Source organism: Podarcis pityusensis, assembly GCF_964106645.2.
Source record: "Podarcis pityusensis genome assembly, chromosome: 4".
Taxonomy (NCBI): Eukaryota; Metazoa; Chordata; class Lepidosauria; order Squamata; family Lacertidae; genus Podarcis; species Podarcis pityusensis.
The window spans coordinates 14,524,679-14,547,248 of NC_138027.1; the positions used below are offsets into that span (position 1 = coordinate 14,524,679).

General features: G+C 45.8%; 1 protein-coding gene and 1 long non-coding RNA gene across 6 annotated transcripts in view; one reads left to right on the plus strand and one right to left on the minus strand.

Moving 5' to 3' along the window:
* LOC308475404 overlaps positions 1-2,556 on the plus strand; it is a 222,904-nt gene extending 220,348 nt beyond the window's left edge. Inside the window, exon 3 of the long non-coding RNA XR_013985150.1 lies at positions 2,546-2,556. This is a non-coding gene — a long non-coding RNA (uncharacterized lncRNA). The remainder of the gene's footprint in view (positions 1-2,545) is intronic.
* The window catches only part of GRM5 (glutamate metabotropic receptor 5), a 257,435-nt gene that overhangs the window by 219,673 nt on the left and 15,192 nt on the right, over positions 1-22,570 (minus strand). For all 5 annotated transcript variants that reach the window (XM_081001807.1, XM_081001805.1, XM_081001806.1 and 2 more), the window contains exon 2: positions 14,476-15,352. In XM_081001807.1, the coding sequence (XP_080857933.1) occupies positions 14,476-15,154 (679 nt within the window). In that variant the 5' untranslated portion in view covers positions 15,155-15,352. The remainder of the gene's footprint in view (positions 1-14,475; positions 15,353-22,570) is intronic.

Sequence of the window (22,570 nt, forward strand, 5' to 3'; positions counted from 1 at the left end):
GAAGCATTCTGCCTCTAGCGATAGAAGGAGAACATAAGCATCAGAGGTAGTAGTCATTGATAGCATCCTCTTTTAAGGCCATCCAAGTTGGTGGCCATCACTACATGCCATGAGAGCAAACTCCATAGCTAAACAATGTGCTGTGTGACTAAATACTTTCTTTTGTATGTAGGTAAAAAGGTAAAGGACCCCTAGACGGTTAAGTCCAGTCAAAGGTGACTATGAGGTTAGAAGACGCAGGAGTGAAGATATTGGAGATACACTTCAGAGGTCCAGACTATGGGGAGCCTGGAAATTTTTTTTTTATAATTAATAATTTGGACTGTAATTTGGTCGTTTTTTATTTTAGTTTGTTGGTTTTAATTGGATTATGATATGGATATGTTAATTGGCTGTTTTTATTGGAAAATCAATAAAAATGATTTTTTTAAAAAGGCGACTATAGGGTTGCGGCGCTCATCTCGCTTTTCAGGCCTAGGGAGCCGCCATTCATCCACAGACAGCTTTTATGGGTCGTGTGGCCAGCATGACTAAACTGCTTCTGGCGCAACAGGACACTGTGACAGAAACCAGAGTGCACGGAAACTGTTTACCTTCCTGCTGCAGCTGTACCTATTTATCTACTTGCACTGGCGTGCTTTCAAACTGCTAGGTTGGCAGAAGCTGGGACAGAGCAACGGGAGCTCACTCCATCGCGGAGATTCAGACCGCCAACCTTCCGATCGGCAAGTCCAAGATACTCAGTGGTTTACACCATAGCACCCGTGTCTCTTTTTCTTTTGTATGTAAAGTATCCCATCTATGCTTGATGGGCAAGGGTTCAAAGTACCTTCAGGTGGTTGCGGTGAGCTGATGAAGCCAGAAGTACACATCTCAATCATAGGACATCATAAGGCGTATCTTGGAAGCACCTCTCATTTCAGAAAGCTTCCTAGCTGCCACAATTTCATCCCCCACCACACCCTCCCCCCACGATATTTCAATCTGAGCAGTGGGTGAAGGAGATGGCCCTCTGCCCCCTTTGCAGAGGTTCCTTAAGGACTTTGGGAGGGAATTCCAAGCAGACATTTGATAGCACTGGTGCCTTGCGTGACACCATCTTTTCTGCATGCAAAACGGCTGTCTTCCTGTTGACAAGCTGCCGAATGGCAAATCTGAAAATCTTCTGGGGATACCCGGAAGGCTTTGGAATACAAAGTCTCTGGTGCTTCCTTAATTAGGTAGCTCAGCAGCAAATCTAGTTAAGAGGCAAACTTCTCTTCCCAGGGAGAGTTGACAGTAAATATCTAAGCAGCTAATTTTGGTCTCAAGGAGTGGGGAGGGGGAACAAGCACAGGATTTTTTTTTAGCCTATTGGAGGCTATTGCTAATCCTGCTGTTTGGCTTAATTACTCCACCCAAGTCTTGGTGGCTTAGCATGGCCAGAAGACAGTCCTCTGCTTGAAGGGTCACCCAATCCAAATCTGGTTTAAAGAGCGAGAACCATTGAATGGGTGAACAGTTGACCATAGGGGCAGAGAAGGCTGATTATGCTGAGTCTGGCAATTGATCTAACTAGCTCAGTACTGTCTTCACTGACAGGAAGTAGTTCTTCAAGGTTTTCAAGCAGGGTTTCAGAGGAGAGCAGGGACAGGAGAAAAACCAACCCCCCTTCCACCTTGGCCAAAAGGAGCCAGCAGGACCTAGAAGAGGAGTGGCTAACCTATGACTCTCTGTATGTTTTAAGACTCCCATCAGCCCCCAGCCAGTGTGGAAAAGGGACAGGGATGATGAGAATGAATTGGAACCCAGCAACCTCTGGAAGGTCACAGGTTAGCTGCCTTTGGCTAAGGACATGGTAGTCCCTCCATTGCAGAATCTCCCTGTCCCCACCATCTTAGGATTTCTCAGCCATAGCTCCATGGAATAGCATTAGCTCTGCGTGTAAAAAAAGGGAGAAAGGTAAAGGACCCCTGGACAGTTAAGTCCCGTTAAAGGTGACTATGGGGTTGTGGCACTCATTTCGCTTTCAAGCCAAGGGAGCTGGCGTTTGTCCACAGACAGCTTTCCAGGTCCTGTGGCCAGCATGACTAAACTGCTTCTGGCCCAACTGGACACTATGATGGAAGCCAAAGTGCACAGAAACGCCATTTACCTTCCCACTGCAGCAGTACCTATTTATCTACTTGCACTGGTGTGCTTTCGAACTGCTAGGTTGGCAGGAGCTGGGACAGAGCAATGGGAGCTCACTCCATCACAGGGATTTGAACCTCCGACCTTCCGATCAGCAAGCCCAAGAGGCTCTGTGGTTTAGACCACAGCGCCACCTGCGTCCCCAGCTCTGCATGTAGAAGGCTGGAGCCTCACTATCTCCAGGTAGGGCTGAGAGTGCTCTCCATCTGAAATCCTGGAATGCCACTGCCAGCCAGTAAAGACAGTACTGAGGTTGACAGGTCAACGGTCTGACTCTGTATAAGACAGGTTCCTGTGTTCTAAATTTATTTAGCCTAGCAAAAAATAAAATACAATAAAAAGCTGGGGATGGGGGAAATCAGACTATTTCTAGTCTTTGTCACCTTTGAATTCTGTCTCCTTTCTGCTTTCATATGCACATTTGTGTGGGGAAGCGAGGAATCCAAATTAAGATTTAAACTGGCTTTTTGGCGATACCTTTTAAAACATATCTTCTCTCAAAATGCACATTTTAAAACCTGCTGTGATATGTTTAAGCACTGCACCACATCATTCAAGCTTGCAAAGTTCAGTGAACATCTCAGCTGGGATCCATGCATTAGTCCGAGAGGTGTGGATCGGGTCAGCTGAGAATGTGCAAAGACTTAATTCTTCAATCATCCGCAGAGAAAGCTGCTAAAATCTGTGCCAAACATCGTCTGAATAAACTTGAAAGATGACCAAGTACAAACCACCTCCAGGGGGTATCTCTAAAGCAGATCACGGCTTTGTTTAACCATATATAAGCGTGCCACTGGGAATAAGAAACCATCATATGCAATATTGATTTTTACTGAGCCTGTGATTCTATAGACAAGCTGTTGGACACCGCTATTGATGATTAAATGCTTACTATTAGAGCAGAGCTAAACCAGCTTCCCTTGTTTCACATTCAGTTTTATGTTGGAACCAGGGAGTCACACCGGTATTGTCGCCTGGCAGTGGCTCTGCAGGATTTCAGGCATTTGGAGTTTCTCCTAATTTTACCTAAAGATGTTGGGAATTGAATTTAGGACCCACTACATGCAAATCATGGGACGCGGGTGAGGCTGTGGGTTAACCGTTAAACCACAGAGCCTAGGACTTGCCCATCAGAAGGTCGGCGGTTCGAATCCCCGCAACGGGGTGAGCTCCCATTGCTTGGTCCCAGCTCCTGCCAACCTAGCAGTTCGAAAGCACATCAAAGTGCAAGTAGATAAATAGGTACCGCTCCGGCGGGAAGGTAAACGGTGTTTCCGTGTGCTGCTCTGCTTCGCCAGAAGCGGCTTAGTCATGCTGGCCACATGACCCAGAAGCTGTACACTGGCTCCCTCGGCCAATAAAGCTAGATGAGCGCCACAACCCCAGAGTCGGCCACAATTGGACCTAATGGTCAGGGGTCCCTTTACCTTTACCTTATATGCAAATCAGATGCTTTACCCATGACCTTCTCGGTGCTTCTTGGTGGGAGGCCGCCCTCTCCCAAAACCGGTCCGGAATGCATAGCACAGCATTCACTCCTCCGGACGTCCAAGCAGGACCCAAAATGTATGCATGTCATACACAGCAGAGTCTAGCAGAAGCTAAGACTGAAGACCCGTGGCATTTGGGTTTAGTGATTTATTTACAGGATCAAAATAAAGAACAGAGCAATCATGGAATGTTCTCTTCTCCTCCGAGAGAGAGCAACAACAGCAGAACAAAGAAGACGGAAGTGGCGCACAATTCCTTCCGTTCTCACACTTCCAAAGAATGGAATGTCAACACACAGAGCATGTGATCCAGTAGTCACACACACTCTGCAGCACAGGAGAGAATGAAAATCCTGACAGACCTATGGACCTTCACTGCTTCCCACCCAGGGGCATAGTGTGTGGGGGTGTGGGGGTGCCAGGAGGCACTGTGGCCCCAGGCACACAATTTTTGAGATGGCAAAAACCAGGCACACACACCCTAGGCAACCCCAGTGGGGCTAGGCCCAGTGCTCCTTTCTGCCATCAGCTAGCTGGGCTCCCCTTTGTGTGGGTGGGCAGATGGCTCAGCACAGCCCCGCTTTATTTCAGGGTCACTAGCGGCAAGGGATGGGCTGGCAATTGCCCGCCCCGGGTGCCAGCAACTGATGTTATGCCACTTTTCCTGCCTCCGCACGCTTCAACCATATTCACATTTTCTTCTTCTTTTTGCTGTTATTTTCCTTCTTCCTTCCTTTCCATATTCTTTTATGTCATTTGCTCACCCTGATACTTAATCCTATTGGCTGCAGTGGGCTGCGTTATTTCAACAACAATGCCACAAAGTGAGTGCTGATGTCATTCCATTGCAGGAGCTCGGAATCCAAGTCATGTGGGGCATTGCAGGCAATTACACTGAATGGCAAATTACCCCTGCCTTGTCCTTCCAGATGTTTTGCAATACAACTCCCATCAGTCAGCATGGCCAGTAGGCATGATGGGAGTTGTAGGCTGAAACATCTGGAGAATGCCAGGTTGAGGAATGCTGTTCCAGTGCTGCAATGATGAGATTCCTCTATCTTCCTCTGTCTCGTCTGCAAACATTGTCCCTTTCTGTCTCCTGCGTCAAGAGCTCAGGAAAGCCTTACTTGCAGGCTCAGTTTCCAGCTACTGGTGGTTGCGCTTCTATGCTCTCCACCCACAAAGTGACAGAAGAAGAAAGGGGAAGTGTGAGGCAGAGAAAGAAAAATTTCCAGGATCTCTGTTTGGTAGGACACCAGAGCAATGACACTTTCATTGGTCTCACTGCCCTTGGTTCAGGCAATAAATTGTGCTGGAGACAGATGAGCAACCTGGCATTTGTTCTGCAGGAAATGTCCTTCATCAATGGCTTGTTTACCGTTGCAAGGTTTTTGTTTTCAATAAGATGGGTGGGTGGGGGGTTGGGGAAAGACTGGGATGGCTGAAGTTGACATCATCCCAAAATATTGGAAAGGTTCGTCAGAATGGTTCGTTCCTCTATGAAAGGCTCATTGGAAAAGTGGAGAAGTTAGCTTCCTTTATATTTTTGGTTTGGAGATGATAGATAGATGACAGCTAGCTAGCTAATAAGCTAGAGATAGATGATAGATAGATGATGATAGATATAGATAGATAGATAGATAGATAGATAGATAGATAATAGATAGATGATAGATAGATATAGCCTTCTTTCTGAGGATTCAGGAGTCTCTACTTCCCAGAGGTCAGGACTGGTTCTAATGAGGTCAAGTTGCAGTAGGGTAGATCTTGGTTGAACCTCTTGACAATATGAGCAGTTTGACAATGCAGCCAATTACCTATAGCGGTGGTAGGTTCTCCCTCTCTAGTCATCTTCAAGCAGAGGCTGAACAACCATCTCTTGGGAGATGCTCCAGCTCTAGATTTCCTTCACCAAGCAGGGGGTTGGACTAGATAATCTGCAAGTCTTCTTCTGACTCTATGATTCTATGACTTGACAAGTTTAACAGCTTCCTGCATTCCTTTTACATTAATGGTTAAAGTCTGCTGGATTTCCAGACGTATCAAATTCCAGTACTGATATTGGCATTGGACCTCAACATCTGTTATCTGAATTCTGGGACAGAAATTCAGGGAGGTCAACATTTGCCTCTTTCCATTGTGTGAGTGAAGGGATGGTTGGAGAAAATTTCAAAACAGCCTACATTCTGCTACTAGAGGATGCCAAATGTTGACAGCAATCACATGTCAGCTGCGAAACATTCACGTCAGATAAAGACCGCTACTGCATGCCAACTGCTGGGGAAAATATAGCCAAAAATTGCTGCCCTCCACATTAAAAATATGATTGCTGCTGCATATTAGTTGAGCCTGTCAAATATTGATTGTGGCTTCTCGGTACTGTCAAATGCTGATTGTTACCATTGGCTAGTGATCAATTACTGCCAAATACCAACTGGAAAATATCTGATTATAGAATCATGAAATCGCAGAGTTGGAATGGACTCAAGGGTCATCTAGTCCAACCCCTTGCAATGGAGGAAAGGCTTATCAAAGGCTTGTGCCAACTATGACTTATTATAGCCTACCTGGAAACAGCAAAATTTGAAGAGAATAATTTCCAAGTAGGGAAAATTCATTCCAGCTTGCCTTCATGGAAACGTGGTGGTAGAGGATCTGTTTCACATGCGTAGAGCTCAGGTTCAACCCCCACCATCTACAGGCAGGGCCAGCAAATACCCCTGTCTAAAACGATGTAGAGTTGTGGCCAGTCAGTGTAGACCAAAGGTTTGACTCAGCATAAGAAACACATAGGGGGTGAAAGTTTGGTTAAAGGCAGGACTTTTGCTCGGGCTTATTTTTGAAGTTTTCAGATGGCAAAAAGTCTTCACCAGGTATGTTGTTGTTGTTGTTTGGAGAGTACATTACAAACCTAATTTCCTTGGGTGAGAGAGAAAGCTATTGGAGCATGTCACCAAGGATAAAGGCATTAACTGGTGTAACATTTCACTGCTAGTCGACATTTGGCTGATTGGACAATTGCTGCAGTTCTAATTGCTTTTATCATGGCTTGTGTTGCAATGCCCACGTGTTTCATTGAATTTTGTATGTTTTCACTTGGTTATCAGCTAGTTCAAGGTCCTTTATAGGTGAGAGTTAGGCAAACGTTTTAAAATGAAAAGGCATGAATAAAAAGAAGAAGAAGAGTTTGGACTTGATATCCCGCCTTTCACTCCCCTTCAGGAGTCTCAAAGCGGCTAACATTCTCCTTTCCCTTCCTCCCCCACAACAAACACTCTGTGAGGTGAGTGGGGCTGAGAGACTTCAAAGAAGTGTGACTGGCCCAAGGTCACCCAGCAGCTGCATGTGGAGGAGCGGGGAAGCGAACCCGGTTCCCCAGATTACGAGACTACCGCTTTTAACCACTACACCACACTGGCTCTAAAAAATTAAGGGAACACAATTATAAAAACAACAACCAAAGTTCCTGGTCCAATTTATATGTGTTGTACTTATACCCCGCTGAAATCAACGGAGCTAAGGCATATTGAAAGTACCAGGTTTAATTCACAGCTGGGTGAGGAGAGATCCCTGTGAGAAATCCTGATGAGCCTGTCAGTCAGCAAAGATGGAGCAATTGTCAGACTCTGTAAAAATCAGCTCCCTATGCTACTAGGATGCAATCCTAAATTAACTAGGAGTATGTCCCATTGAACCCAATAGGGCTGACGTCTGTACAGACATTCACTATTGGGCATGGCTTCAACATGCCCCATTGATTTCATTGGAAGTAGCTGGACTGGGGCCAGTGAGGGAGGGGGGAGATGTCATCCATCTCATTCCCATTCAGAGACGGTTGTGTTTGCATTGTACTGTAGTTCCCAGCAGCATTAGACCATCAAATATTTATCAGCAACAAAAAACAACAACCCCTCTTTCTCTCCAGCCAAGGGAGTTTATTATGCAGACTGCTGACTAGGCTTCTGGTGTGCTTGCACAGGACGTACGAGAAGAGAAAATATACAAACCTAACACCAGCATGGCTTTTCAAATTAAACCAGGCAGAAACACAACCTGGGTCTATGGCAGTTGCAGGTAGCATGGACAGCTTCAGGTGTTGTTCTATTCCCATCACCCCTGAGCATTGGCCATGATGGCTAAGATGGATGGACATCCATAGGGCATTGCATTTGTCTATTGCAGGGGTCAGCAAACTTTTTCAGCAGGGGGGCGGTCCACTGTCCTTCAGACCTTGTGGGAGGCCAGACTATATTTTTTTGGGGGGGGGGATTAACAAATTCCTATGCCCCACAAATAACCCAGAGATGCATTTTTAATAAAAGCACACATTCTTCGCATGTAAAAACCACCAGGCAGGCCCCACAAATAACCCAGAGATGCATTTTAAATAAAAGGGCATGTTCTACTCATATAAAAACACGCTGATTCCCGGACCGTCTGCAGGCCGGATTTAGAAGGCGACTGGGCTGGATCCGGCCCCCGGGCCTTAGTTTGCCTACCCATGGTCTATTATGTTGTGGGAAACTCAACTGAGACACTCCACTGTAGGCAACGATTTATGTGTTACAAAGGAGAAAGTTCCTAGTAGCAGCAAGGCAAAGCAAAACACTCTTGAGTTCAGCTCAGCTCATCTTTTGAGGCTGAACACTCTCTCAATCCCTTACAGTGGTTCTCAACCTTGGTTCCCCAGATGTTTTTGACGTACAACTCCCATGATCCCTAGCTCACAGGACCAGTGGTCAAGGATGATGGGAGTTGTAGGCCAAAAACATCTAGGGACCCAACGTTGAGAAAGGCTGCTTAGAATCAAAGAATTCTAGAGTTGGAAGGGACCCGTCTTGTCTAACTCCATCCAAACTCTGTTTAAAAACCTCCAAGGAAGGAGAGTTTACAGCCGTCCATCGTAGTTTGGTTCACTCTTGAAACAGCTCTTACCACCAGAAAGGTCTTCCTAAAAATTAATCAGAATCCCATTTGAATCTGTTGGTTTGGGCCCTGCCCTGTGGAGCAACAGAAAACAAGCTTGTTCCATCTTCAATGCGACAGCCCTTCAGATATTTGAAGATGGCTATCATATCACCACTGAGTCTTCCCATCTCCAGGCACAACTCTCTATCACTATACAATATTAACATTATATATTATTAGTATACAAATGCAAACACATTTATAAACAGAGCAAAAAGAGGGGAAATGCTTTGAAAGAAATCTTACTTTATTCATTTCATACCATCCTATTTTATAAGGCAAAACATGATAGCAAACTTATTCTCAGATTTTATAAAGCTGTAAAATCCAGATGAATATAGAGTGGTGAATTATCTGAGGAAAAATTGTATCAATGGAAACAGCATTTATGGTTCAATATCATTTCAATATTACTGTTCCAGGGATAGATAAATATTCTTTATATACTCCACTTCCCAATGAACTTTTCTGGTGCATATTATTCTTTAAACCTTATACAATATGTGAGTTTATAGTTCAATCCTATGCATGGAAGTTGAAGCTGTTGCACTCAGGTCCTGCTTCCCAGCCTCCCAGAAGTGGGATCTGATTGACAACTGTGAGAACAGAGTGCTGGACCAGTAGACATTCCTCTGGTGTTTCCCAGACTTGGGTCTCCAGCTGTCCCATCACCCCTGGTCCTGCTAGCTAGGGATGGTGAGAGTTGTAGTCCAAAAACAGCTGGAGACCCAAGTTTGGGAAACACTGGTTTAGCCTGATCCAGCAGAGCTCTTCTTCTATCTACTCAGAATTAGAACCAGTGTGGCGTAATGGTTAGAGTGTTGGACCAGAACCTGGGAAACTAGGGTTTGAATCCCCACTCAGTCATGAAGCTCACTGGGTGACCTTGGGCCAGTCATTATGTCTTAGCTCAAACTTCCTCACAGGGTTGTTGCGAGGGTGAAGTGGGGAAAAGGAAAGCCATGTATATATACCACCTTGAATTGAATAATTTTGAATTATGGTGCTGGAGGAGACTTTTGAGAGTCCCATGGACTGCAAGAAGATCAAATCTCTCAATTCTTAAGGAAATCAGCCCTGAGTGCTCACTGGAAGGACAGGTCCTGAAGCTGAGGCTCCAGTACTTTGGCCACTTCATGAGAAGAGAAGACTCCCTGGAAAAAACCCTGATGTTGGGAAAGATGGAGGGCACAAGCGGAAGGGGACAACAGAGGATGAGATGGTTGGATAGTGTTCGCGAAGCTACCAGCATGAGTTTGACCAAACTGTGGGAGGCAGTGGAAGACAGAAGTGCCTGGCATGCTCTGGTCCATGGGGTCACGAAGAGTCGGACACGACTAAACGACTAAACAACAACAACAATACCACCTTGAGATCTTTGAAAGATAAAGGTGGTATATAGATGTGATAAATAAGGAAGTGCAACTGAGTTCAGTGGGGCTTACTCTTACTTAAGTGTACAGTCGTACCTTGGCTCTCGAATGCCTTGGTACACATACGTTTTGGCTCCCGAATGCTAAAAACCGGAAGTAAGTGTTCCGGTTTTTTAACATTCTTTGGAAACCAAACATCTGATGTGACTTCCATGACTTCCAACTGAGTGCAGGAAGCTCCTGCAGCCAATTGGAAGCCACATCTTGGTTTTCGAATGGTTCCAGGAGTTGAACGGACTCCCGGAACGGATTAAGTTTGACAACCAAGGTACCACTGTACATAAGATTGCAGCTTGCGTTAGGAAGGCCACTGTCCAAACTAGCCCACACCTGTTTGAAATCAATGAAGGCCTAGTAAATTTCTACAACACATGCTGTAACTTGTCTAGTGGCTATAAATAAGTTGGTCATTCTATGTTTTGATTCCTGCACACGACAAAAGGATCAGTTGGACACCACGTTCCATGTCCTGCTAATGTGGTCTATCCATGTGGTCCGTCTGAATCATGAAGCCAGGACTCCAGGAAGGAAAGCTATCACTTCAAAACAAATAAACTGGTGTCTCTCACATCACCCTGCCCGAAGTTTCATTTCCATCTAATTCCACCCATTTCCCCAGCAGTTCTTCCTCTGTTGTTTTAAGCTGCCATCCACGTGATGAATACTCCAACTGTTGCCTCCAGTGTTAAATTCATTAGGCTAATTAGCCAAACATTTTCAAAATGTCATCTAAAGGACTTCTGGGTCAAGTGCTTTACTTAAGTGGCAAGTGACATGGAAAACCTTCTGCATATCAACCAATTGCCAGGCGCATGTTCTGCTTGCTAAGAACATAGTGCCAACAAGAGGAACATCCTCTCCAAATTCTCCAGCTGCAATGCCAACAGGAAGGCAGGGGAACCACTGGCTTGTGGTTAGGATGAAGTCTGCAGTGGGTTCCGATCTGGATCATGGCCTCTCCTCCCTAGCAGACTGCAAATGTTTGCTCTGCCTGGTACTTTCATCCCCTTAGTGCCACATGGAAGTTGACCTAGCTGGTTATGGGAAGCAGACAGAGAGATGGCTCTCTTTCTCCCATGGCAGCTCTTCGTGGGAAGCTGTCTTATACAGAATCATAGGCCATTGGTCCATCTGACCAGCATCGGCTCCTCCAGGGTTCCAGGCAGGAGTCTCTTTCCCAGCCCTACTTGGACATGTCAGGGATTGAACCTGGAACCTTCTGCACTCAAGGCAGATGTTCTACCACTGAGCCACAGCCCAGCTCAGAAAATGGAAAGTCTCTCTTCAACACCTAACATGGAGGTCAAGCTTTTCCCTGCTGGGTGATGAAAGGAGTAGAGGGAGGGAGGGAGAAGTATGATGAAATGGTTAGAGTGTTGAATTAGGACCATGGAAAGCAATCTTATGGATTATGTTGAATCAGCAAAGCTAACAGCTAAAATAAGAGAGTCTAACAATTTTTTTTTTCTTGAAGAATGGAAGCTCTTTTTGGGTTATTTGAAGAAATATCATAACATGAAGAATCCATGAGCAGGATCTGAATTATGATCAACAGAAATAATGAGAGACTATTATGTTATGATTATCATGTAAAAAGAGGGAAGACAGGGTACAGCAATGGAGGGATAAGAAAAGCAGCATAGAAAATGGGATGGGAAGTCGGTAATATAATTTTTTAACTATATATATGTGTGTGTGTGTGTGTTGGATTGTATGTGGAATTTCTGGAAATTTAATTTTAAAAATTGGGGTGGGGATGGGAAATGGACCATGGAGACCCAGGGTTCAAATCGTCACTTATCCATAAAACTTTCTGAGTGACATTGAGCTGATGGGTGAACCTGCCCATGTATACAAAATATTGAAGACAAGGAACCCTTAAAAAAAATAAAAAATAAACACAGTAATGCAGCTCTCTATGGATCCAGGAGTCAAAGTATTTCCTGCCCCTTCACTTTCTCACACACGCGAGTGTTTCTTGTGTTCTGCAATATATTATCGACATAATAATAGAGCATCTGTGGTGGATTTATTCTGCTTTATTAGTTGTTCTGTGATGCTTTCCTAATCCCAGCACATTATTGCTGTCTGGAGGGGCTATAAACGCAGAAACTCAGAACATTTGCAGAACTTCAGCAGGAAGTTATAGGACATGCACTGATTTGAAATGAAACGGTAGGACTGCCGCAAAGGTTTCACTAGCAGAAATAGTATTGAAAGCATGTTTTGTGCATGGTCACCCAGATAGCATTATGAGCACAAATTATCCTGAGTGCAGAATAAAAAAGGGTTTCCAAAAAAAAATAAAAATTGGGACAAGACACTAAGATCAGATCATAGCAAGAATTCTCAGAGATGGAAACCAAAAGACTTACCTTCAGTCCAATATTAGATCAACATATCTTTGTCTGTATTATAAAGTGTAGAGAGGGAAGATCACAGCCAATAAACCTTTATTAACTAACTGGTACAAATAGGATTGCCTAGCTTATTGTGGTGATGTGTGGTATTTTTATGCATTTATATATGCATATCTGGGTTCCCCAACAGACACAACAATGCCTCCATACACACACCCTAGTGCCCACCAGGGCCATATGCCCTGTCCCCCATTTTATATTATTTTTAATGAGGTGTTTGGGACTTCTTCTTCTTCTTGTTTGAGAAGGGCTTATCCATTTTGGGTGTGCTTCCTCCTTTTTTATCTGGGTTTTCAAGTTTTTTGTAGGGTACAGGTGTTTGTTTCTAGTTTTGGGAACGGGGTGTGTAAACATCACTAGAGCTTATCCTCTGCTAAATAGGCATTTTGCAAATAGGTGGGGTATCCTTGCTCAGAGGCGGAGCAAGGAGGGTGCGGTGGGTGTGGTCCGCCCCGGGTGCCATCCCTGAGGGGGGTGACATCGCCACAGGTGCCCCGCCAGGACATTCCCTGCTGCCGGTGCACCTCTCTGGGACGTGCGGCAACGCCGACGCACCCCCTTGCAGAGCCGTCTTTCCCATTGGTGTCAGGGGTTCGTTGCGCCAGGGAGCCAGCCTCTCAGGGGCTCCCTAGCAAGTAGGGGAGCTGCAGGGCTTTGCCGGCAGCCTGCCCTTTTCCTGCATGCCCGCCAGCTCTGCCCCACCAACTATATGGCTGGTGGGTGTGCAGCTTTCTTCCCAAGCCACTGCATCTGCTAAAGACAGCCCTGCTCCCGGTCATTTTCCTCCTCCTGCTTCCTGGTGAAAGACGCTGCACAGCCTTCCGGGGCTGCCTTCTCAGGTGCCCTGATGCTGGAGAGCATATCTGTCAACACGTTTTCCTGCTTGATCGCCACCACCACGCCTGTGACGGCCTGGGATTCGGACTCGGATGCTGAACCTGAGGGATCCCAGGCTGCACAGGATCCCCTGCCTCCAGAACCAGCTGAGCTGGGGCTGGGGCATGAGCCTGAAGGGTCCTCGCCTGTGCTGGATCCTCAGGTGCAGGCACCAGCTGAGTCTGCTCTGGCTCCTGAGGTGATGGAGGACCCATTGCCTGCGGTGCTCCACTCTCAGCCCCATGAGAGGAAGCTAAGGTTGCCTCTCGGTCCGGTAACCCTCCAGCCTCTCCTGAGCTGCAGAGGCTCAGGGCAGAGAGGTGGAGGGAACTAAGTTTCTGCAGGAGGAGTGCTCACCTCCAGGCCAGGAGAGGCGAGTCACCAGAGAATCGGGGCCGCCCTATGCCTCAGGGCAGATAAAAGCCGGCCAGCCCCTGTCCCAAGTTGCGGGAGCAACATTGTTGGTTGCTAGTTCCTGCCTGAGCCCTGTCCTGCTTTTCTGCTAGAGCTCCTGACCCGCCCTAGCTCCCTGCTTGCTTGCCTGTTGCTGACTTCACCCAACTCCCTGCCCTGCACCCAGCTCCAGCTACTACAGACTGCCTCCACATTGCACCTTTGACCACAGACCAGGCATGGACCTCGCCTCTTGGGTAACCCACAGGACCAGCACAAAGCTGGGGATTCGGGCGGTGGGGGAGGCAGAGGACATTTTCCACTGCCCCCTCCCTTGTTTTGGAGTTGCGGGGGGGCGCCACCAGAGGGATCTTTGCACCACGGTGCTGGATATGCTTAAGACGGCCCTGCCCCCTTGGGACCTCTGCCTGTCCCTATGGGTGCTGTGTGGCACTGCACACCCCGCCCCTATGGGTGGTTCGCCATGCCCCTAGGCGCACCTCCCCAAGTACCCAAGAGACTTCCTCCACCACTGCCCTTGCTGTATGTATAAAGGGGTTCAAAATTTGAGGCAACAGAAAATAATCAGTTCTAGATCATACTGATTCTACAAACATGGAACATGGTATATGCTCCATATGTTAATACTGCAACCCAGAACGTATCCTTATTGCATGTGAATGTGAATGTGAATGTGGAGATGAAATAAACGTTCTCCCTTACCTTCAGTATGCACAGCAGAGACGTAAGTCCAGTTGTATCTCTTAACTATGTCCACCATCGCACGGGCCTGTTGTGCATCCGAGGGCACCACTCTCATGAAGTACTTGAACAAGGTCTTGTCACTTAAGTCCATGCTGGTTGCAGAGTAAGCAATCTGAGGTATGTTGAAGAGCTGCAACAGGTTTTGGACCTGGATGGCCACAGAACTGGACCCAGGCCCGATGACGCCGACGATGGGCTTTTTGGAGCGGAAGGAAGATGTCGAGCCATCCACACACTTCATCAGCCCTTCTTCCTCTTCTGCCGAGATGAGAGAATCCCGTATGAACTCAATGCTTTGCTCGAGAGCAACCGCCGAGTGCCAGCACGAGTCTCTGATCTCGCAACCTAACGTTATGTTTGGCAACAAGGTTTGGTTCTGGTTAATCCTGTCGAGCGTGTGAAGCATGGCCTCCACTCGCTGAATGCCATACTGCTCCCTCACCTCTCCGCACTTCCTCTCATGGACTTTGTCAACAGTTGGCTGGTGATGCACAGAGAACAGAGCCCCAATGATGATGTCCCCTGGCATGTAGGCAACCACTCTCCTCTCATTGGACTGTGCAGAAACCAAAAGACCAAAGTTCCCACAGGCATCTTCCTTCAATAACAAGACTGCAAGGAACGGCAGAAGGAGCATTTTAGGAAATGGTTTAAGCCAGTATAGGAAACATGGTGGGACCACAAGGTGAGAGCCTTTTTAAGCAGCAATGACGACGTCTTTTGAAGGAATCAAAGCAACTCAGCCAGCGGTCAACTGGTGTTTCCAAGCATTTCCTATAAGATGGCCAACATCTCCTCTGTTGATAATGAAGGATACAATCATAGTCTTCTCAGCCTTTAAGAGAAAATGGAGTGGTTAAAAAAAAAAAATAGAGCACGCATTTCTAGAATATTTTCAAACTAGAAAGCCCATCAATATTTTAGACCAGTGTTTCTCAAACTTGGGTTTCCACCTGGTTTTGGACTACAATTCCCATCACCCCTGACCACTGGTCCTGCTAGCTAGGGATAAGGGGAGTTGTAGTCCAAAAACAGCTGGAGGGCCAAGTTTGGGAAACATTGTTTCAGACTAAAGCAGAGATGGCCCTCCAGTTGTTGCTGGAACAAAACATCTGTCATCTCATGCTGACTGAGGGTGACTGGAGTTGGAACTACATCTGGAGGGCCACACGTTCCTTATCACTGGACTAAAGCAGCATTTGAAGTGAATGAAGAAACTTTAAGAAAGCCAAAAGAATTTCTAGAAGACTAATAAAGAAAATTATAGGGGTTCTATACACCACTCAATCTATTACCAGATTACACATCAGGCCAAGTAATCTGATGACCACTACAATTATTGTTAAAATTTATTTCCTACCTTTCACCTTAAGGGAGGTTACAACAATTAATTAAAAAAACAAAAACAGTATTACATAATATTAAAAATATTAAAAAATAGTTGAAACAATTTAAAATTACAGAAGTAAGGTAGTCCCTAAAAAGATACATTTTGTATATTTTATATCATTTCCCCACATGCTAAAAGGGTTTCCAGGAAGAGATCTATCTATCTATCTATCTATCTATCTATCTATCTATCATCTCAGCCATAAATCACAGTAAGAGCATATATAAGACCAGGGGCACCATCTGGGGGGCAGGGAGGTGATGAGTTGCCCCCCAAATTTTCAAGGAGGGGGCTGGGCCCCCTCAATAATAATCCACAGTGGCATGTGTACGCCATGTGACATGCTCATGTCACTTGCAGATGAATTAAAACAGCATGAAACCAAATGCAGACTCCAGCTCCAAATTAAACTTGTAGCAGCAAATGGAAATTACCAGTATGCCTCAGCCCTCTTCAAAACGTGGGGCAAATCGTCACTTGCTGCCCATGCAGTGAAGCAGTGAAGAATTCGCAAGGATGTCCCCATTATACAAGCTCCCTGCAGCTTGTCAGGATCTGGAGGGCTGGATCACTCCAGCCCTGCTCTGCAATGAAGCTCTCGGTCGTTCAGGTTAGCTAAGCCCACTTTAATTACAACGCAATCTGTTTTCTTCTGTTGCAGTGCTTAACTGCTCATTGTTTGCCTCTAAAGGCAATTCAGTCTCCTCTGCAAATGCCTATGCATTTAAAGTGCCTTCCCTAAATTAATAGCCTTCTGTAATGCTTTGTCCCTGAACAGAATTTTCTCTTCCTACACATTTTCAAAGGGGCGAAGCCTCCATTAGTCTCGACTGAAAACCCCATCACCATCATTATCCTATAAATGAACCTGTTTATTATTTATCATTTATTGAAATGACTGCCCTCTCATTCAACAATTTGATGATCCCAGTGTACAGAAACTAGGCAAGAGGTATTACTAATTTATTATTATTATTATTATTATTATTATTATTATTATTATTTATTATTATTATTATTGTGATACCTCGGGTTAAGTACTTAGTTCGTTCTGGAGGTCCATTCTTAACCTGAAACTGTTCTTAACCTGAAGCACCACTTTAGCTAATGGGGCCTCCTGCTGCTGCCGCGCTGCCGGAGCACAATTTTTGTTCTCATCCTGAAGCAAAGCTCTTAACCTGAAGCACTATTTCTGGGTTAGCGGAGTCTGTAACCTGAAGCGTATGTAACCCGAGGTAACACTGTATTATTATTATTGCTGCTACTACTACTACAAGTGTAGGGGGCAATCCAAACCCACAATCTGCTAGGATGAAGGTGTTAGGATCCAGAAGATCTCTGGCTCATCTGGCTGATGCTAACTTAAGCCCAGCTCAGCTGGAGATATGCCAGTGTTACTCCCTCATCCCAGCTCAACTGGGTCTCATTCCAGGGGAGTGGTGAGGTGACTTCAGCTTGGTTACATGGCCTGGCAACCCAGCAGAACATACCCTAGCAAAAAGGGCTGTTTAAGTCAAACTCTATTTGAAAGGCACGTTTCCCCTCTGCAGGCTTAAGCAAGCTCTGCTGGCAGCAGCCCATCTCCTGAGCAGTGTTTGGAATAGAGATAATTTTGGCCCGCTTAGTTTAAGGCAGTGTAAGTTCTGCTGGTTTTCCACACTTAGCATTCCTGTGCCAAAACAGCAGATTTGCAATAACCGCTTGGCAATTCATACTTCTGATCAGTCCCCAGCAGATGGTAGATGATTCATAACCCCTAACCCAACCCTACATTACAGAGAAGCCCTCCCATTTGTGCACAAGCAAATATGGTACACTGGCCCACAATGCATTGCGCACCGACCACCATTTTTATAGGGTCAGCGACCTCAGCTTTTGCCTTACATTTGTGAGGCAAGTATTGCTTTGAGACAGGGGCTCAAAGCAATTCACAAAAAGAGGACTTGCTCTTGAAATATGGAAGGCCTGGTCTGTATTTAGAAGATGCACCCGAGTCTACTGTTTCAATTTTTGTGCTGATTTAATGGGATTGTTTTATTATATACAGTGGTACCTTGGGTTACATACGCTTCAGGTTACACACTCTGCTAACCCAGAAATAGTGCTTCAGGTTAAGAACTTTGCTTTAGGATAAGAACAGAAATCGGGCTCCAGCAGCGCGGTGGCAACACAAGGCCCCATTAGCTAAAGTGGTGCTTCAGGTTAAAAACAGTTTCAGGTTAAGAACGGACCTCCAGAACGAATTAAGTACTTAACCCGTGGGTACCACTGTATATATATTTTAATTGCAGGTGCATATATTTTAATGGGATTGTTGTACTGTGCATCTTAATTATGGGTGCTCATATTTTAATTTCTGCATCATACTTTGTAAACCACTTGGAAACCTGTTTTGGCATTAAGCACCATTATAAATGGATATAATAATAAAATGATAATGATAATAATAAATTGCCACCCCTTGTATCTGCCAGGAAATCTAATCCTAGCCACTTCCAACGCTTCGTAATTGAAAACTAAACAAAATAACAATTGGTGCTCGATTTGTTTCTGTTTCCCCCTTTTTGCCTGAAGGAGTTCAATATTCTCATTTTATCCTTGCTTATCCTTTTTCTTACAAATGTTGTCTGTGTTGCTTAATTAATGTGCATTTGGAACTCCATTTGGCAGATGGGTGGTATGCGGATTTCACAAAGAAATAAATGCATACATGTTTCCCTGCCTCCTTTGTGCCCGTACTTTAATGTGCACTAATAATAACACATGATTCATGTTACTAAGATATTATCTAACAGCGAATCTGTTGTGGGAGGGGAGAAAAGGAGAAGTCAGCTGTACAGGCGATTATAGTTCCGAAAAGGGAGCCATCCTGTCCAAAAATTCCCCTTGTGAGCAGCATATTATTGGCTGATGTCTGGTTTTGGTGTGGGAAAGCGGCTCAGGACAGCTCCCAACACAAAGTCTGTATAAAAGTATTGATCATTCTGTGCTGACAATTTCAGAAAACACTTGTTTCTATTTGCAACACACAACTGTGCCAGATGGTCGTTGCAGAAACAACTCTTTACAAATTGGTGCCTGAATATAAATTTTTATTTTCCTCTTCCCTGCCTGCCCCCTTTCCCTTGTGCGCCGTTTTTAGATTATGAGCCTGTGGGTAGGGGCTGTCTTGTTTTAATTGCATGTAAGACACTTTGAGAGCCTTTTTGGCTGAAGAGTGGGGTAAAGGTAAAGGGACCCCTGACTGTTAGGTCCAGTTGCGGCTGACATTAGGGTTGCGGCGCTCATCTCGCCGAGGTGAGCCAGTGTACAGCTTCTGGGTCATGTGGCCAGCATGACTAAGCCGCTTCTGACGAAACCAGAGCAGTGCACGGAAACGCCATTTACCTTCTCGCCGGAGTGGTACCTATTTATCTACTTGCACTTTTACATGCTTTCAAACTGCTAAGTGGGCAGGAGCAGGGACCAAGCAATGGGAGCTCACCCCGTTGTGGGGATTCAAACCTCCGACCTTCTGATCAGCAAGTCCTAGGCTCTGTGGTTTAGACCCCAGCGCCACCCACGTCCCGAAGAGTGGGGTACACACCCTTTAAATAAATGAAGAAGCAAACAAACTGTGTGTGCAATTAAGTTTTCCAGTTGCATTTGTAGAGCAGTGTGTGAGATAGCACACCTCAGACTTTTTAGTTTAGAGAAAAGGTATTTCTCCCTCCCTTAGAACTTAGGGACATCAGATGACATTGAACGTTTGAAGAATTAAGACAGATAAAATAAAGTACTTTTTTACACAGCACATAGTCAAACTATGGAACCCTCTCCCCCAGGAGGAGTGATGGCTGCCAACTTGGATGGCTTTAAAAGAGAGATTAGACAAATTCATGGAGAATAAGGCCGTTGATGGCTATGGTCTACCTCCGCATCTGTAGGCAACAATGCTTCTGAATACCAGCTGTTGAAAACCATGGGAGGGGAGAGGGCTCTTGTGCGCATGCTCTGCTCCCTGGTTTCCCAGAGGGGCATCTGGTTCACCACTATGAGAACAGGATGCTGGACGAGATGATAATAATTTATTATTTATACCCCACCCATCTGGCTGGGCTTCCCCAGCCACTCTGGGCAGCTCCCAACAGAATATTAAAAACAGGCTAAAACATCAAACATTTAAAAATTCCCTAAACAGGGCTGCCTTCAGATGTCTTCTAAAAGTCAGGTAGTTGTTTATTTCCTTGACATCTGATGGGAGGGCATTCCACAAGACGGGTGCCACCACCAAGAAGGCCATCTGCCTGGTTCCCTGTAACCTCACTTCTCGCAGCGAGGGAACTGCCAGAAGGTCCTCAGAGCTGGACCTCAGTGTCTGGGCTGAACAATGGAGGTGGAGATGCTCCTTCAGGTATACTGGACCAAGGCCATTTAGGGCTATAAAGGTCAGCACCAACACTTTGAATTGTGCTTGGAAACGTACCATTGGCCTGACCCAGGTATTCCTATGTTATGTTCTTAGTGTGATGCATATCTACAGTATAGCTATAGCTATCCCTATGTATCTATATGGAAAAATGGTCATAGATCCGTTTAGCTCAGTACTGCTGACACTGACTCCCAATAGCTCTCTAGGGTTGCAGGCAGGAGTCTTTCCTTAGCCCTACTTGGAGATGCTAAAGACTGCACTTGGGGCCTTTTGAATGCAAAGTCTGTGCTCTACCAGGCTTTCAAGCACTCAGCCACTCTGCAAAGGGCTTTATTTTATAAACAGGGTCTTACCACATTCTGTCTAGGGATACAGCTCTGCATTTCTATATACTGGACTCGAAACGAACACAGTTAACCATCCAATGCATTTCAAATCATACGTTATTGTAACGGCACCCACTAGTGGTTCCACCTGATAAAAGCCTTTCTTCTTTTTCCATTATGCTTCACTCTCAAGTTCCCTATTACTCATCCCTAGACTCATTTAGAGAACTCTTGAAAAGAGAGAGAGTAAGAAGGAAAAAAAGCAAATGGGATTTTCCCCCTTCCCATTAGACAAATGAGGTTAGAACTTTAGTGGCTATAGTCTAGTAACTTTCCAAATGAAACGCTCTCTTAGGATAGCTGTAATCTCCAAAATTTACAGCAAAGAATAGGGTCGCATTGCCTTCTAGGCAAATTTAGGGAGTTGCATGCCACTAGTAGATGTGGCCAGAGCCAAAAGTGGAAGGAGCAAAAAATAAATAAATTTTACCTTTGCACAGTTGATTAGTACACACAGTCACACTCCCCCCTCTCTCTATCCTCCATTTAGCCAAGCAAGTGGCATTATCAGGGGCCAATGACATTCCAGCCAAGCAAAAATACTCAAGGGTGGTGCAAAACATGACCAAGAAGCAGTGTTATTTTTCTAGAAAAAGAGGTGCCAGAGCTAAGCAGATGGATAGCACAGTTGGTTAGAGCATGGTGCCGATAACACCAAGATTGCAGGTTCGATCCCCGTATGGGACAGCTGCATAGCCCTGCATTGCAGGGGGTTGGACTAGATGACCCTCAGGTTCCCTTCCAGCTCCACAATTATTTTATTCTAACTCACCATGAACCCCTGTCTTGTTCTCTTATAATGGCAATGGCGCCCACCTGAAAGATGCCGGAACTGAGTTCAAGCAATTGGGGGGAGGGGCTGACTTTGAGAAAGGGGTGACTTTGAGAAAGGGGCTGTGGCCGGGGAGAAAGTCAAGAGGGCCAGGCAAAGGCACTTTGAGGGCCAAATTTGGCTCCCAGGCCTGAGGTCCTCAACCTCTGTCTTGCAGCGTCACTCTGTGGCAAGTTGCATAAAACCGCAAGTAACATTGAATCCAACGTAGGTGCGTGTTTTGGGGGATTGGTGTCCCAGCATACAGCTCCACAGAAGCCCCCAGTCCAACACAGAACTTCAATGGGCAACCACACTGACACACATCTCCCAAAGCTAACAACTAATATCCCTACAGGGACGTGGGTGGCGCTGTGGGTAAAACCTCAGTGCCTAGGACTTGCCGATCGCATGGTCGGCGGTTCGAATCCCCGCGGCGGGGTGCGCTCCCGTCATTCGGTCCCAGTGCCTGCCAACCTAGCAGTTCAAAAGCACCTCCGGGTGCAAGTAGATAAATAGGGACCGCTTACCAGCGGGAAGGTAAACGGCGTACCGTGTGCTGTGCTGGCTCGCCAGATGCAGCTTGTCATGCTGGCCACGTGACCCGGAAGTGTCTGTGGACAGCGCTGGCTCCCGGCCTATAGAGTGAGATGAGCGCACAACCCTAGAGTCTGGCAAGACTGGCCTGAACAGGCAGGGGTACCTTTACCTTTACCTTTAGGTAGCCGTGTTGGTCTGCCGTAGCCAAAACAAAATAAAAAAATTCCTTCCAGTAGCACCTTAGAGACCGACTAAGTTTGTTATTGGTATGAGCTTTCGTGTGCGTGTACACTTCTTCAGATACACTGAAACAGAAGTCATCAGACCCTTATACAGTGGTACCTTGGGTTAAGTACTTGATTCGTTCTGGAGGTCCGTTCTTAACCTGAAACTGTTCTTAACCTGAAGCACCACTTTAGCTAATGGGGCCTCCTGCTGTCGCTGCACCACCAGAGCACGATTTCTGTTCTCATCCTGAAGCAAAGTTCTTAACCCGAGGTACTATTTCTGGGTTA